We start from the raw sequence: 16,855 nt of genomic DNA on the forward strand, positions 1-16,855 counted from the left end.
CATCACGGGGCACCAAAGTTTCTTCTCAATTAGGTGGGTTACCTGCTCAACTTTTATCTTTTTCGAATCTTGGAAAAAAAGCCATTTTTTCTTAGAGTTGTTTTTAATTATAGGACCATAGCTATTAATTATCAGGTCAGTTCCTCCCTGGAGAAATAAGAGGGGAAAATATAAATAGAAACTTCAGTTTATTGCAAGTAGTACAAAACATTTTTAAATGTTAAAAGAAAAAAAAGATCACAAATATCACTCTTCCTTCTTTCCTGCAAGCAGCACACAACAAATCCAGGGTCTTTATTAGTGACCAAAAAGATATAATAACAATGTTGTTATTTGTGAGAGATATATATAAATGCTGAAGTGTTTGGGGTAAAGTGTAATGATTCCAAAACTTCTTTTCAAATGGTAGAGCAAACAAAAATACACAAAGAGATACAGAAGTATGATTAAGATACTGACAATTATTTGTGTGTTCATTTTATTATTCTTCCATCCGTTTGAAAATCTGAAAAGCAATTGGAAAGAAAAAGAATGGGCCCACATATGCTTAACAAAATGGTAACAGGTAGAGGATCAAGGCTACCCAAAGGGGGCTGAGAGATTTGCCCTCCACAAGGGCTTTTCTGCTCACATCAGGCCTCCACTCTCTCTGCCTCCTTTGACTTTAGAATCTCCCTCTTTTTTCCCCACTCTACTCCACCTCAGTCCTTTCTCATGTCTAGTTCCTAGTTAGTAACAACAGAACCACAGTAAATTTGGTGCTTTCTCTGCTTATTTAAAAGTTTTAGGGTCTAGATCATTTTGAAGTAAGTTGAACGGCTTACAGTTGCATCAGAAAATAAAAGCTAAATGAAGTTGAAACAAAAAGACAACAGGAGTACCAAGAAGAATTTATAGCAAGATTTAGAAACCTTTTTTTCTAAAAGGACAGATAGTAAATATTTTAGGCTTTGCCGAAGCTACACATGGCCTCTCTCGCATTTTCTCCTCCTCCTCTTTTTTTTCTTTTCAAATTAGCCTTTAAAGTTGTGAAAAACATTCTTAGCTCAGGGGGTAGCCATATAAAACAGGCAGTGGGCTGACAGGGGCTGGGCTATAGTTTGCTGATTTTGATTTGCAGCACATTGGTTATGAGAGCTATTATAAAAATGCACATGATCTAATGTTGCAATGTGACTAAAAATAATTTTCCATTGGTGTTCATAATACTTATCACTGTAGTATTATACATAGTGGAAAGGACATGAGGTAACATCCTTCAATGACAGTTCTTTACTATATCCAACTTCCTCAAGCCATAAAGGGAGGGATCGTGAGACATTTATTTAGATATTTCATATTTTTTAAAATGTCATTAATACCTGGAATGTTCTGATGTTCAATTCAGCTGGAAATCAACCAAACTAAGTACAAAATGGGTTAATAAAAATTGTCCACCCTGTAAATACAGGGTAATTTATAGTAAATATAGGCCAATGACTCTGAAGTCCTTATTTAAGTTGTTTTAGCTCCATATAATCCCATCCAATTGAATTTATGCTACCTTATCATTTTTTCCTATTTATCTCTTTGACCTTTAATTCTTTCATCCTTTATCTACCCCTATCATCTCCCTATATCTTTTATTTTCTTCTTATTATTTTTTCTCTTCCTATATGTTTTACATAGGAAAGGATGTGGGTGAAGTTGTTTTACATTTCATTAAGTGGAGCATGGATGTAATACATACAACACACAATTTTTTGGTAAGTAAATTCCACACATGAAGGGAAGATGAATGGAGGGAAGGACTATGCAGCAAATCAGCCTCTCAGACCAGAGTACCTTCGCATCAATGAAGCTGTTTGGCATTATCATTGGCATTAAGGATTCTTCATTTTCTAAGGCTCCTTCCAGATTCTTTCCTACTTCATTTCCACTGGCTAGGGAGGTGCTGGTACGAGGTAATTGTTGAATTCCATTCTGTGCTGTCTTAGAAGCAGATAATTTCCTGAAAAATTCCAGAAAAGGAAATCTTCTAATTTTATAAAGATAGAGGCAAATGTACCAAGTGTGACCTCTAATCACAACTTTGTACACAATGGAGTTCTTTAATGCTTGTATCTCAAATATCTTTAGAAACTGACTATTCGATTTTAAATCCAATCACTCCTGCAAACCTTTATGATTTGAGGAAACTTCTTCTATTTCTTTTTGCCCCAACATCTGCTTTATACAATTACTTTTTACAAACATGTAATAAAAACTTTAATATTTACAAAGTACTATTACTTGTTGATTATTTATAATTTATGCAGAAATTATAATTTTAAAATTTATATGTTCTCCTGGTCTGTTGTACTGGCATACATAACAATTCACTTGTCAATTAATGATGGCAAATTACAGTAGCAGTCCTAAAAGATTTAGGCATCATTAAAACAATGTGCATAAAGGTTTTAGAAAAAAATTAGAGAAACTTGTGCAGTAAAACTAAGCCAGTTCAATATTCAAAAAGATACTAGAACTTTTTCATTAACATAATGTTTCTGAGTATGTTCCTATGCACAAGTACCAACCACATATAAACAGTGAATAACCTATACTAATGGAAGGAGCCTAGTGATGAAGATTATCTAAAAATGATATGTATTCGAATTCAGTTTTTTTTATTTAAAAAAGAACCTTAAAAAGCTAAATGAAAGCATAAACCCAAAATATAAAAGGTTAAAAGCAGAAGTTCTCTGAATGCTGAGAATTTAGCCGAAGTCAAACTATAAATGAGATTGCCTGACAGCGTTTATAGAGAATTAATCCCCAGTGATTACATTTGTTTTACTCCATGTCTAGAGAATCCCAATCATAGGTCTTATGGTGGTGAGGCTGGAGCTCTCAGTGACTTAGGCGTGTTAGGCTACTTACATAAGAAAATATTCTAGACAGTAAGGAATCTTCTCAATAAGCAAATACATCAGTGTGCCATGTTTTCTTTAAAATGAAGGATATACTTTATGTTTCTCAAAATATTAAGGAAATAAGAAGACTAAGTCCTCATTTAAGAATATTTTATTGGCACAGTAACTTTTTCAAATGGCAAGAAAATAATCTCCTTCCAGAGTGAGCATGTTTCTGCAGCTACAACTCAAGTAATGATACATCTATTTTAAAGTGGAAAATACCAGTTACTCTCACAGGCCCTTGATTTCAATTTGCTTCTTGTAGTTACTGTGATTTAAATGTTTTTCAACCACCTCAACACCCCAGCAATGGCAACACACCTGGCTTTGCTTCGGTATATCAGGATGAGAACACAGACGAGGATGCAGACCAAGGCTATGCCGACGCCTACGGCAATGCCAGTCATTGATTTTTGGTCCAGGTGGTAATAGCCTGAATAAACTAGAAGGGGAAACACATTTACTCAGAATGAATCAGAAAAATAAATGATTCCCTTTATCATGATTGTCAGGTGTATATTTGTTTTTCTATAATTTTTTCCTCCCTCTCATAGGAAAACTTTTGTATATGTGTCTAAGCAGAAAGACATATTACTCTTTTATCAGTGATCCCAAAGATTGGCTTATCTTCCCATACTGCAGATTCTACATATCATATTACTATATCAAACATGAATATATATATATATATGTATATATATATATATATAATATATTATCAAACATCAGTTCCTAAGCATAGATGCTCCTTGATGGACCAAAGAACAGCTTTCATGACATGCTACTCAAAAATAGCTCTGTTTGTTGAACATTAGTTTTCCATACACATATTTGAATTGACATAGCAGCGCTTCTCAAACTTTAATGTATGTAAGTCACTGAGGGGTATGTTAGATGGCAGATTGTGTATGTAAGTCACTGAGGGGTATGTTAGATGGCAGATTGTGATTCCCTGGGTCTGGGGTGGGGCCTGTGATTCCGTATATCTGACAAACCCCCAGTGCTGCTGATGCTGCAGAACCCCGAACACTTTGCATAGCAAGGGATTTGAGAAATGAGTGTGAGCCTTGCTCTCTCTTTCCCCTGGTAAGGTAGCTGTGTGGGTACCTCCTTCCTGTGCTTAACCTGACTGCACTGCCTTTCTTTCTCTCTTACACACACACGCACACTCACATGGCACTGAATGACTATCTTCTGAGGAGCTGAGTCCTTCATCCTGCCCTGAATTCGGGTGGCATCTCCTCCATTGAAAGCTGTACCCACCCCCACCCTCTCCCCAGACTCACCCCTTTGGGAGGAGAAGGAGGTGCCCAGTCTGGTACCACAGGGTGCCCCAGGCTCCTACAGGAGTACTGCTGCCCTGAGTGGAGTGAGGGTAGCTTTTTAAAGATTTTTTTTCTGCTTGCTTTTCTGCAGAGAAACAACTTTCTCTCTGGAAAGGTTGTTTTTCTGTGGTGGAAACTCTTAATGAAAACCATACTCTTAGTTTGAACACCACAACCACCACTGCTGTTTATTTCCCTGAAACCTCCCTGGAAGCCTGCAAGGGCAGTGTGGCTCATTTGTCTGGGTGGTCGCACGGCTGGGAAGAGAAGCAACTGGGACACAGTGTTCTGAAAACTACAGTGCACTCTGAGGTAAGTCTGTCTGTCTCCCATGGGTGGAGAGAGGAGACGTCCAGCTCCACTCACAGCATCAGATCCTCGCCAGCAACAGCTTCAGGAAGTGATGCAGGTGGAGGGATATGACCATGGGAGGAGAGCAAATAAACCACAGGGGAGCTGAAAAAAATACATGTATTTTCTCAAGAAAATCAGTCACTGTGGCAGTATACAGACCTTTGGCATCAGCAGAATCTAAACGCTTGGGCCTCTGGTTTGATTCAGAAGTTTCCTTTGGAAGCACTGCCAGCTCCACAGAATTTGAAAAGGGTCCTTCTCCCACATCATTGGATGCAGATATCTTGACAATGTACACATTGCCTGCCACCAGGTTTTCTAGCAACGCCATGGTTATTGCCCCTATAAATGTATCAGTTACAAATTAACTAAACTTGATCTTTTATTCATTGTTTCAATCATGCAAGTATGGTCTTTATTTTAAAAATATTTTTCTGATTATAAAGGTAACACATGTTCATTGTAGAACATCTGGAAAGTAAATATAAATATAAATATAAATAAAATGACCATCTCCCAGTGTTAACATTTTGGTATGTTTGTGTGCGTGTACTGTATTTGTGTTAGTACATATTTACTACATGTATTTTTATATGCTAGTGTTTTCACTTAACATTGTTACCATGCACACTGCCCTTATATAATCCTTCTCTGTAATTCTGTCTTAGGCATTCTTAAAAGTAGCATGTATTTTTGTTTGGGTTTTTATATACATGTTTTGCAAAAAAATATATATATATATATACACAAACAAAATTATTTTTGAAAGTATAAATACATTTTTCACCCTACTAATCACCAAGATTTCAGGAAAGAAATGATGAAATTATGTAGAGACCTCAGAGTATTGAAGAACTAGACCTCAGATTAACTACCACAATTACCACCAGCAATCTGCCTACCATCTACTTCTCTCCCAAAGTAATCATCACTTGAATTTATATATATCTGGTATCAAAAGGTATTGTCTCTGTTAGCGAGACTGCTAAGAAGGATTCCTATTTGGGCACTGTTATTTCTTGAGGGGTTTTTCTGTTCTTGCTCTGCCACTGCACTGAAGTATTTTTCTTACAAAAGGGACTCCTACGCTAGGAATTAATCCTAGCATCAAGAAAGCAGGTGTAACAGAAATCAGGCATAAAGTTGCTCCAGCACTGAATCTGTGGGTGGATATTCACAGGGGAACCTAACTTTCCTAAAGTGATTTCACCTGATTTTTTTCCTGACTCAGGGCACCCTTACAACAGCTTGCAGCAATCACCTCCAGGCCACAGCTGGCTACTCCGCAGCACCTGCTAGAGCATATTTCTTATGTAAGTGAGATGAGGGGTGATCTTGGAGCTGAGGTCATGATTCAGAGGCCACCTCTGCAGATCACATGGGATGAGGCTGCCAAACCAAGCAGCTATGCAAGGGCTGAATATGGCTTGTTTTCATGTGCTCTGGTTTCAGCTTGGCCCAGAGGCCGTGTGAGCTACCTGAGTCCACAACTGCTAGATAAACAACCTGACCCTTATTTAGAGTCAGGAAGAGTCTTTCCATTCTTACATGATCTTAGGCAGGTGAATTAAAAAACAAAGATGAATTGTGACATGCTAGAAGGAAGAACATTTCAACTTCTTCACAAATAGATATATAAATAGTTTCTATTTTATCATAGAATACATTTAATTTAAAAAAAACTTGGCAAAAAACAATCACTATCTCAAGCTAAAAGCGTTTTCATTTAAGTTTAAAATTTATAAGCAGATGAGTTGTGCACACACGCCTCCTCCTCCTGCTAAGTGTCTTCCTTCAGACACAAGGAGGAAACAAACATTCTGATTTCCCTAGGAGCCCACTCAGAGCAGTTCTCAAGTATTAAAATGACCTGACTCTCCCTATACTATCTCAGCAGACTGTTTCAATCCCATTTAGTGTGATTATTTCAGTACAGTGCCTTTTATACTGCATGTGTCTGAATTTTTAGCTAGATGAGAGGTTTCACAAACCTCTAGTTTAGATCAATGTTGGATCAATGTTTAGGTCTAGTTGGAACACTGTTGGCCAAATGCTGGCACGCTACCAGCTAAGTAATGTGTGACTTGGGCCAGCTGACTGAACTTTACTTTCCTTAGGGGGGCAAAAATTGTCACCTCATACAGTCATTATAAAGATTAAATACAATATCACTGGCAAGGACCTGACACATGTGTATACACTCAATGCAAGTAAGTCTTCTTTCTTGCCTCTGACCTTCCCTTCTTCCCCTTCTAGAGGACAGAAATCTTTTTTTTCATATTTGAACAGCTTAAGATGGCTAACACAATGCTTTGCACAAGATAATTCTCAGTAAATGCCAACTGAACTTATATTAAAATATAAGCTGCTGCCACCAAAGGAGTGTGCATTTAAAATACAACAGCAAACGCTAAGATTTTGAGGTGGGAGAAGCACCCCAGAATGCAGTCTCAGATCTCTCTCCTGCACACACTCTCTAAGGGATTTTTTTCTCCAGTTCCATAGTCTTAAATATCATTTACACACAGATGACAAGTTAACCAACCACTAGTCCATACCTCTCCCATGAACTTAACTTTCCTACTCTACTTGGACATCTAAGAAGTATCTCAATTTTTACATGTTCAAAACCAAACCTTTAATATTCCCCACCAATTTTGTTCATCTTTTTTTTTTACACTTCATTTCAATCTGCAGCAAATCTAGTAGGCTGTTCTTTCAAATTATGTTCTAATAGCTTATTAATACCTTCCCCATTACCACCCCTATCCAAACCCCAGTAACTCATGTGGACATTTGAATATTAAACTTTTACTCTTACCCCCTTATGATCTGTTTTTCAGGCAGCTATTTCAAGAGGCTGCCAGAGTAATCCTTTTAATATGTAAATCTCATTAAAAGTCTCCTATGCCTTCAATCCCTCTTAGAATAAAATCTGTGGTCCACAGCCTGGCGTATAAAATCTGCCCTTAGTTACCTTCCCCCTCATTTTCTACTGCCTCACTCTAGCCTCCCTGGCCTGCTTGTTCCTCTTAACGTGCTAAGCACACTTCTGCCTGGGGGCCTTTGCACTTCCCCCAGATCTGGGCTCTGCTGAGACGTCATTTCTTCCAAAGTACTGACCTGGCTACCTCCATCACTTGGTCTCCTCCCCCATTGTAGCCTTCTTTATAGCACTTATGACACTACCTGAATATTTATATGTTTGTGTATGACCTGAGATGTAAGCTCCAGTGGCACTGTTTTGTTCACTGCGGTACTGTCAGTGCCTAGAAAAGAGCCTGTTACATAGTAATCACTCAATAAGAGTTCATTGAATATATCAATATGTTCCTACTGTTAATCCAATTTATTTGGCAAATGTTGAGTTAAATTGATTCCTTTATTGAAGGAGTTTAGTTTCCAATATGAATCTCTAAGGGGAAGAAATGGTGTTTCTCAGATTTAGTCATGGAACTTTTTCTTTTTGAAGGAGGGGCATCTTTAAATCTTGGGAAAGTCTTGCTATGAGGAACAGAGTTCAGGAATTACTATGGAACATTTCCTAGATTTTAAAATAATTGAGTAGTGTGTGCTGATTAATTGCATATCAGGAAGCCAAAGTCTATAATTTCTGATCCGCTTTAAATTACCCAGCATAATTCTGAATCACATTTCTGCTCAAACAATTTTGCCATTTATAATTTTAGCCACAATATCATATGGTCACCAAGAATATTTTCTAAATGTTTTGACTAAGGGAAAAATCTTATTCCACTTGGCAGTAAGTATATGAATTTCACATGCAAATACGTATAAACATAGTATGTGCCTAAGACTAATAGATATATAGGAAATAGATATTGGTATTCTCCCTCTTCTTTTTTCCCCATCTTTTTCTAGACCTTTATTTTTTATTTTATTTTTTTAATTTTTTTTGAGAGGGCATCTCTCATATTTATTGATCAAATGGTTGTTAACAACAATAAAATTCTGTATAGGGGAGTCAATGCTCAATGCACAATCATTAATCCACCCCCAGCCTAATTCTCAACAGTCTCCAATCTTCTGAAGCATAACGAACAAGTTCTTACATGAACAAATTCTTACATAGTGAGTAAGTTCTTACATGGTGAACAGTACAAGGGCAGTCATCACAAAAACTTTCGGTTTTGATCACTCATTATGAACTATAAACAATCAGGTCAAATATGAATATTCGTTTGATTTTTATACTTGATTTGTATGTGAATCCCACATTTCTCCCTTTATTATTATTCTACACCTTTATTTTTTGTAAAAGTTGCTATAATTAGACACTTAAAGACTATTTTAATTTTTTTCTATAAATTACATGTTGTTTTGCTTTTTGTTTAAAAGTGGGTGACTCGAGCCCTTTATATTTTTCTCTCTCTCAAAAAATAAACTCAATTGTTTTTAACTTATATTGTTTATTTGTATTCTATGAATTACTAGCATTAGCTATGAAAAGGTTCTCTACATTTAACAAAAAACAAGAGCTTTTCACTAAGAATGTTTCTTAAAATCACAAAAGGAGGATAATGGTGAAAATAAGACTTTTTCCCTCCCATGCACAATTATATAGTTAGAAAGGTTTATATAGATGTAAAAACCTGAAATTATAATCCATTTCACTACTGGGTCATCAATGAGACAAAATGCTGTTTTCTCAACCTTGTCTGAAACTGACAAATGAATTCATTAAAGAGAACCAAAACACAATATTGTTTTCTTTTAAGCAGGTACAAATGAAGAGCTAAAGGAAGAATATGCTCATGTGATCAAAATTACTAGTATTTATGAATAACATCTCATTAAAGCAGGTTAGTCACTTGGTCAAATGTTGTGCCAATATATTATTTTGGAATAAACTAAAACTGAATTATACATTTTTAAGAGTGTTGTGGTAGACTGTAAAACTAACAGTCCAAAATAAATTATGCCTCCATCTATCCATACCTACGGGCAGTCCTCTCCCACACTAATTCTGGGCTCGCTTTGAGTTACTTGCTTTGTCCAGTGGGACCTTAGCAAGTGTGATGCATGTAGAGGCTGCAAATCTTTGTATATGGGGCTTCCTCCATCTCTCCCTGATGTTGGAACTCTGATGTTTTGAAGCTCCCCACACTGTTGAAACCGTGAGATGATTACAGCCTCATGAGTGACCTCAGGAGAAACCAAGAGAAGAACTACCCAGCTGATCCCAGCCAGAATCACTGACTCACAGAGTTACGAGAAAATACAATGGCTAAGCTTTAGATGGTTTGTTAGGTAGCAACAGATAACCAATAAGACTGCACTGTTGACAGGTACTTATGACTTTCAAGTCTCTTTGAAGACTAGGAAATCATTTACTTAGTGCAGTGTCTGCTTAATGAAAAAGTAGGAACATACAGACTATCAAAACTCCAGCTAGTTACCATTTGTTTATTTTACAAGTGCATAGTTTTATATTATATCCACATAAATGACTTTAAAGTTTTTTCTCTTAATTGATAAACATTCTCCTTAAAAGGTAAAATATATGTAGATGTACCTAGTATTATAAAGCATTTAAAATATGTAGATGGCCAAGAATTTTCTTTCTTGAAATCCTTCTTAAGCTTTTCATTGCTTGGCACACTATTCTTTTCCCAGTATACACGCCTGAATGAAAGGGCTAAAATAAGGACGTTTTACTATTTATATGAGGGTTCATCTAAAAACTGACATATGGAACCTGTCTAAATGAAAGATTCAAAAATTTTAAAAGGATATAATGATAACATATTATCATTAGAATGTTGATATTATGAGAATGTTAGAAGTTTTAGAATTCAGATTTAGAATTTAGAATTTTAGCTTTTCTCAGCTAAAAAATAAAAAATTGGTGTTAAAAGATTAAATTCAGTGTTCCTCAGCTCCAATCAGCTTTTCCCTGTACTTAAGTGGACCCTAATATTCATATGGGCTAATTTATTGGCATGTGGACCACTTCCATGGGTGTACAAAGGTCTCCCTTAAACCAGGCCTTCTTGCGGTATTTGCCACTCCAGTGCAAGACACCTCACCACCAGAAATCTAGTTATTATCTGTAACAATTCTCTCTCTTACCCTCCCTCCCTCCTTCAGCTACCAAATCTTGTGAATTTTACATCTTTAACATCTTTCACCCATCCTCTCCTTTCTATTTCAACCTTCACCACCCTAATCCAGGTTAATCATCTCTTTCCTGTGCCACTATGATTATTTACTAGTCTCTGCATTACCCTAACCCTTAACTCCTCTACCAAACCTCTTCTATTCACAATAGTCAGACTGATTTTTCTGAAATGCAAATCATATGCTCATGTTTAAAATGTTGATGACTTCCCAATGTTCTTTGAATAAAACCCCAAATCCTTAATAATTTGTTGCTTCATAAATATACATTCAAAACAAACTCTGGATCTCACTTTTCTTTTGTTTCCTTATCATTAATATTCTGTCTTTTCATCCTTTTTGGTAACTTAGGATATTTACCTTCTCGGTGTAGGACCTGCCACTCTCCTGCAATCCAGGCTTTCCTGGATGCATACAAGATAGTATACCGCGTCACAACTGTCTCTGGGCCATCAGGGGGTTTCCAAGAAACCAGGGCAGTGCCATCCTCTATCAACGTCACTTTTACTCCCACAGGTGGGCCTGCTGGTGCTGTGAACACATGTAGAAAATATTATGCTATTAAGAAAAAACGGTCATAAACACGCAAACACCTGGCTAATAGTCTGATAGTCACAGAAAAGACTTTGAAAAACTAGAAATCCCTATTAAAAAATCTGAGAATTATAGCTTTTACAGATACTAGTGATAACAGTAAATATATTTTCTTATTTTTCCGAGAGTTAATTTCATTTTTGTTTAAAACATTAAAAAGATATAAACAGATGGTAGGTTTCTAGATGGGGAATTACTAAGTCAAAGGGATGAACAATTTAGGGCTCTTCATATTATTCAGCCAAAGTGACAACTACAGAGGTTTATAGTTCCACCAGTAGCTCCCTGCCCATTAGGTATTGAATCTAAAGTATATTTCTTACTAAAACGTATAGAACACATATTTAACCTGACCTAGGATGCCTTTGAGGAAAATATGTCTGAGACTAAATCATTTAGTTATTCTCTAAAAGTTGTAATTCAGTGAGTTTATAGGGCAGGCTTTAGACTAATAATTTATATCTGCAAAAAGTAGAGATGTCTTGGGATTTTAGTTGACCTCATGTTAAATATGAGCTAAAAATGTGAAGAGCTGGTTTCTGGCACCACACCACATATGGAATATGGCACAGTAGCCCTATGTTCACTGAAAACGTCCTTTGCTTTCTCTCAGCAAAATTCAAGTTGAGCTGCAATGGTCCTTGTAGATCATTTAGTCCTTCATCCTTGTTCTAGAGAAAAAGAAATGCAGATCTATAGACATGAAATATCTTAGCCATAGTTAAGTTACAGAATTGGTGCTCAATCAGGCATCATACCCACTGCGCACAGTCTCAAGCTACCACTCACATTAGGCTATACTATTCACTCACTTTTATTTTATTTAGGTGCACCCTAAAAACAGCATGGTTGCTGATTTAAAGAATATTAGTGTCCCCTAAAGAGATAATTTAAGCCCACTTACTTGTGCAGTACATACACTGAGAGGAAATTTTTTTTAAACAAAATAAAGGAAAAGAAAATAGAAAATAATAAGAAACAAAACAAATACACATCAACTGGAAGGTGGCAAACAGAGTAGATCTTTAAAGTGGCACATATTTTTAAACATTTAGATAAAACACACAGGGAAGCTCTTTTTTTCTCTTTACCTTCTGGAAGTGTGGAACGGTAGACAACAGGGCTCCAGGGACTGGAAAGCTGGTCCACATGCAATCGAACAGCAAATTCATATTTGGTGTTTGGTTCTAGACCTTGAACCAACATATGAGTGTCTGATCTATAATGAGTAATGATGCTGTTAATGCTGGTAGCACATTGTTTCTAGAAGATTGTGAGTATTTCCAGTCAATATAGGTAGGGCACACTATTATTACTGATTACCTCCTCACTGGCTTTAAAATGATTTTTTAGACTAAAAGAACAGTCGAGTTTGACTACTAAAACATTACATTTGGTAATATTTTATAGAGATAAGCTTACAAATTGCCTCTCTGAAACTAGGAAATTAACAGTATAGAAATGTTTCATACAAAGAGCTCCTCTGAAATATAAGAAGTAAAACCATTCCTTTAAAGCAGTGATGGGCATCCAAACTATAACCTAAGAACAAGAAGAAATAGAGCAAGAATAAGAAACAGAATAACTAGCTTTATATTTTTGATGCCAGCATAAAAATGAACTTTGGTTTCTTTCTTAAAACATGTGAAGTTTTGCCACCTGAAAGTAATAATAAATAGCTTCTTGCCTAATCTTGTTGCATGAGGCTGGGGAAACAAAAAAAATCATTTACAGAATTAAGTAAAAAAATACAGTTTTCACACTGAATATGGTAAAGGTACAAAATCCCCAGCCACTTTAAAAGATAAGCCCTGAGACAAATGCTTACAGCTGAAGCTTAAGCTGGCCCAAGAGGGCTAGTAGTGAGTGTGAGTGCAAAGGAGAGTGAAGAAAACAACCGCTGAAAGAAGCTACATACGTTTGAAGGTATAGAACCAAAGAGGCGTTCTGCAGGCCGACAGGGTTACAGCGGATGGTGTAGTTAATTGTTTGTGCAGTGGTGAACGCAGGCCTCCTCCAGTGCAGGAAGATGGAAGATGAGGTGTTAGCTTTCGCATAGAGATGGTGGGGTGGTGGTGGAGGAGGAACCATGCGGTCACGAACAGCTATCAAGAAAGACAATGTTAATTTACTGCATGGGATAACACTTAATGTAGAAAGTAGTTAAATGGTAAAATCCTAATACCCCACCTTATCATTTGACTGTAGGTCTCTCTTCCACCAAAGGTTCATGGTGGTCTAGAGATACCGCATTCAACCCTGAGCAACTCTTCTGTGAGTTACGGAGGAGTCAAATATTATTAATGCTTAGATTGCAAAACAGAAGCACAGAGAAGTCAGAGACATTCAGGAAGCAGTGAACTTAAAACTAGACCTTCTCCTCTTTAGTAGCAATAACCCAAACACGTAGTAGCAACAAAACTGAATGGCAGTTGAAGGAAATAATTAGCTTCAAGGTTAAAGCAGATAAAAAAAAAAAAACACCTCACTATATGTAGGTATTCAGGGTTATTTTTCCCAGTTAAATTTCTAATAGTCTTCTGCATGCAAAACTAAAATAGGTTCTTATAATGAAACACATCCCATTTAAATACTTACGGAGCATGTATACTTGTTCAAGATACTATGTAAGGCAACATGAAGGATATAAAGTAATAAAACCACCAAGGCTTCCAAGTAGTAATGGAAGGAAGAGGAGAAAACGGAGTGTGAACGGTTCTTAAGGCAACGAGCTACCTTGGCTCTCACTTACACACGCATCCTGGGGTGCTGACTGTTTGGTCTGCCTGATAGCCATCTTCTATGTTGTTGTAAGCCAGCAACCTCACATGGTATTTTCTTCTAGGGTCTATAAAGAAACCAACAGGTAATAATCCAGTTCAGCCTTCTAGGTATGAGCAGAGGTCCTAGAACCTCTCTAGATTTTGGTTTGAAAACCTTCTGAATGCATAATAGTAAAATGAAATTTTTCTTTCTCTCCTTCTCCTACGCAATGACTCAGCAATTCATCTGCAAATGACATGCTATTGTGACTATCAATTATTTAAAATTTTACTTTACTTAACCTCACTTCAAGAAATAATATTACTACCACCACTCTTCCCCTCCTCTCAACTGACCAGAAACAAATTCTTGATTTTAAAAGCCTTGGTTTGCCTGATGGATCATTTATAAGAGGTTATATACCACACAAGTTTTTTGTTTAGTTATAAGAAGGTAGTTAACTTAAAAGCATGGAAATCAAAGGGATACTGTTTCCTCCTCAAAGATAGGGAGAATTACAGCTGTGATCCTTTAGTGTTTTTGAAAAGTGTGCATTAAGTTTATTTCTATGTGAGCCCCTTCCACAAACCTACATTTGGACGTTGAGGACTAACTTCAGCAAGGTGAGGTGGAGCTCCCTCTACTGGTGGTCAAACTAAAGCCCATCCCATGCATAGTAAAAGTAAAAAAATTTTGAGGCCTTTGAGGAAATAAATGGTCATATGTTTTATATGATACACTTTAGAAGATATTCAAGAACTTTAATGGTACAAATACATTTAAATATAACTGTTTATTATGACATTTAACTATAAAGTACTTGCTGAGGGGAAAAAACATTCAGAAATATTTTTTTTCTTCCAACTTGACTATAGTTGACATATAAAAGTTGTATAAATTTGAAATATACAACTCGATGTTTGATTATGTATAGCTTGTGAAATCATCACTACACCAAGCTTATTAACATACCCATTATCTCACAGTTACTACCATTTTTTTTGTATGTGTGGTGAAAACATTGATCTACACTCTTGGTAAATTTCAAGTATACAATATAGTATTGATAACTGCAGCCACTACACTGTATATCAGATTTCCAGAGTTTATTCATCTTATATGACTGAAACTCTATGCCCTTTGACCAACATCTCCCCATTTCTCCACCCCCCAAACCCTGACATTCACCATTCTATGCTCTGTCTGCTTCTACTATCAGAGTCCATATGTGAGTGAGATCATACAATAATTGTCTTTCTGTTTCTGGCTTATTTCACTTAGCATAACGTCCTCTGGGTTCATTCATGTGAAATAGCAGGATTTCCTTCTTTTATAGGGCTGAATAACATTCCATTGTATATGTGTATATATATATATATACACACACACCACATTTACTGTATCCATTTACCCATTGACATTTAGGTTGTGTTCTTGTCTTGTGAATAGTGCTGCAATAAACACGGTGGTGCGCATATCTCTTTGAGATACTGATTTATTTATAATTTTAATGTATTTCTATATTATACTTCTCTAAATAAAAAAACACAAATAAATACAGTATTTCATAAGGGAAAACAATCATCCTTAATAAATATAACAAATATATCCAATGAGGAAAGGACATAGAACAAAAATAAAAATAACTCTAAAGAGAATTCAAACATTTAAAAATCCAAAAATAAAGGGTGAAGTTTATTAAGCCTGCCAAAGTAATTTGTAGAAATATTTTTGAAACTGATATATTTTAATACTTGATATTAAAATGCATTAGTAAAATATGAAACATTTATTTGTATTTGTTTTGATAAAATTAAACCACAAGAAGAAAAATAGATAGGACTTAAAAAGGTTGGAAAACTAATAATATGACTATCTTACAAAAAATGTTCTTTAGATACATTATCTTATTGAATATCACAAAACTCTATTTTATATGTTATTTCCATTTCATAAACTATGGTACAAAGGTGTGAAGTAGCATATCCAATGTCACACAAAGCTGAACCAAGAATTTGTGGACATTTCTATGACAAAGTACAGGGCCCAAATTCACACAAATACATGTGCCTTTGTCCCAGCAAGTTTGTCTCCTTACAATGAATTTTTAAATAGAAATATTTTCAAACATTTTATAAAATAATTACCAGAAAACAGACAGACTCATTTGGATTTCAACACTCAACTGATTCTCCACATTCAGCACTGAAATTCTAAGATTCAAAAGATTTCTGTCTAGCTTGGTGGCTATTTAATTTGAATCTGTTTTCTTCTTTCATCCAGGAGGGATTCACCAGTCAACAGTCCTGAGTTCCGTGTTACAAACACACCCTCTGAATGGATAAAAATGGAATCCTATTGGCTCTCTGCAGTCTAATTCTTCAAACATATTTCTTTATTTTATCTTTACGCAGAAGAGTATCTTTAGGAAAGGCTCCTGAGTGTGCGGTATTATGCCAAGAATTAGGAGATACAGGAAAGGGAGGATGAGACAGAATTTGCCCAAAGTAACTCACACTCTTAGGAAGTCAGACATGGGAACAGCCAGTTCCACAGAAAGCTAATTTTGATGAGGGCTTGACGGTAAATGTGGATGCAGAGAGTGATCTTTTTTCCACAGTGCAAACAATCATTCAACACTCCATGAAGATTTCTTTGGAGTGGTTATTTTTTAGCCCTAAAATTGATTCAGTTTCCCTTCTTTCTCGTTAAAAAACTAGCCGCTTACACTAAATTTTAAAA

General features: G+C 36.0%; 1 protein-coding gene across 1 annotated transcript in view; it reads right to left on the reverse strand.

Annotated features, from left to right (window-relative positions):
- Positions 1-16,855, reverse strand: part of PRTG (protogenin) — a 136,046-nt gene that overhangs the window by 14,495 nt on the left and 104,696 nt on the right. The window contains exons 12-19 of the mRNA XM_037021068.2: positions 14,103-14,198; positions 13,269-13,455; positions 12,442-12,569; positions 11,117-11,287; positions 4,775-4,957; positions 3,258-3,378; positions 1,825-1,990; positions 43-147 (exon numbers count right to left, since the gene is read on the reverse strand). Coding sequence (XP_036876963.2) covers positions 43-147; positions 1,825-1,990; positions 3,258-3,378; positions 4,775-4,957; positions 11,117-11,287; positions 12,442-12,569; positions 13,269-13,455; positions 14,103-14,198 — 1,157 coding nt within the window. The remainder of the gene's footprint in view (positions 1-42; positions 148-1,824; positions 1,991-3,257; positions 3,379-4,774; positions 4,958-11,116; positions 11,288-12,441; positions 12,570-13,268; positions 13,456-14,102; positions 14,199-16,855) is intronic.

Source organism: Manis javanica, chromosome 8 (genome assembly GCF_040802235.1).
Source record: "Manis javanica isolate MJ-LG chromosome 8, MJ_LKY, whole genome shotgun sequence".
Lineage (NCBI taxonomy): Eukaryota > Metazoa > Chordata > Mammalia > Pholidota > Manidae > Manis > Manis javanica.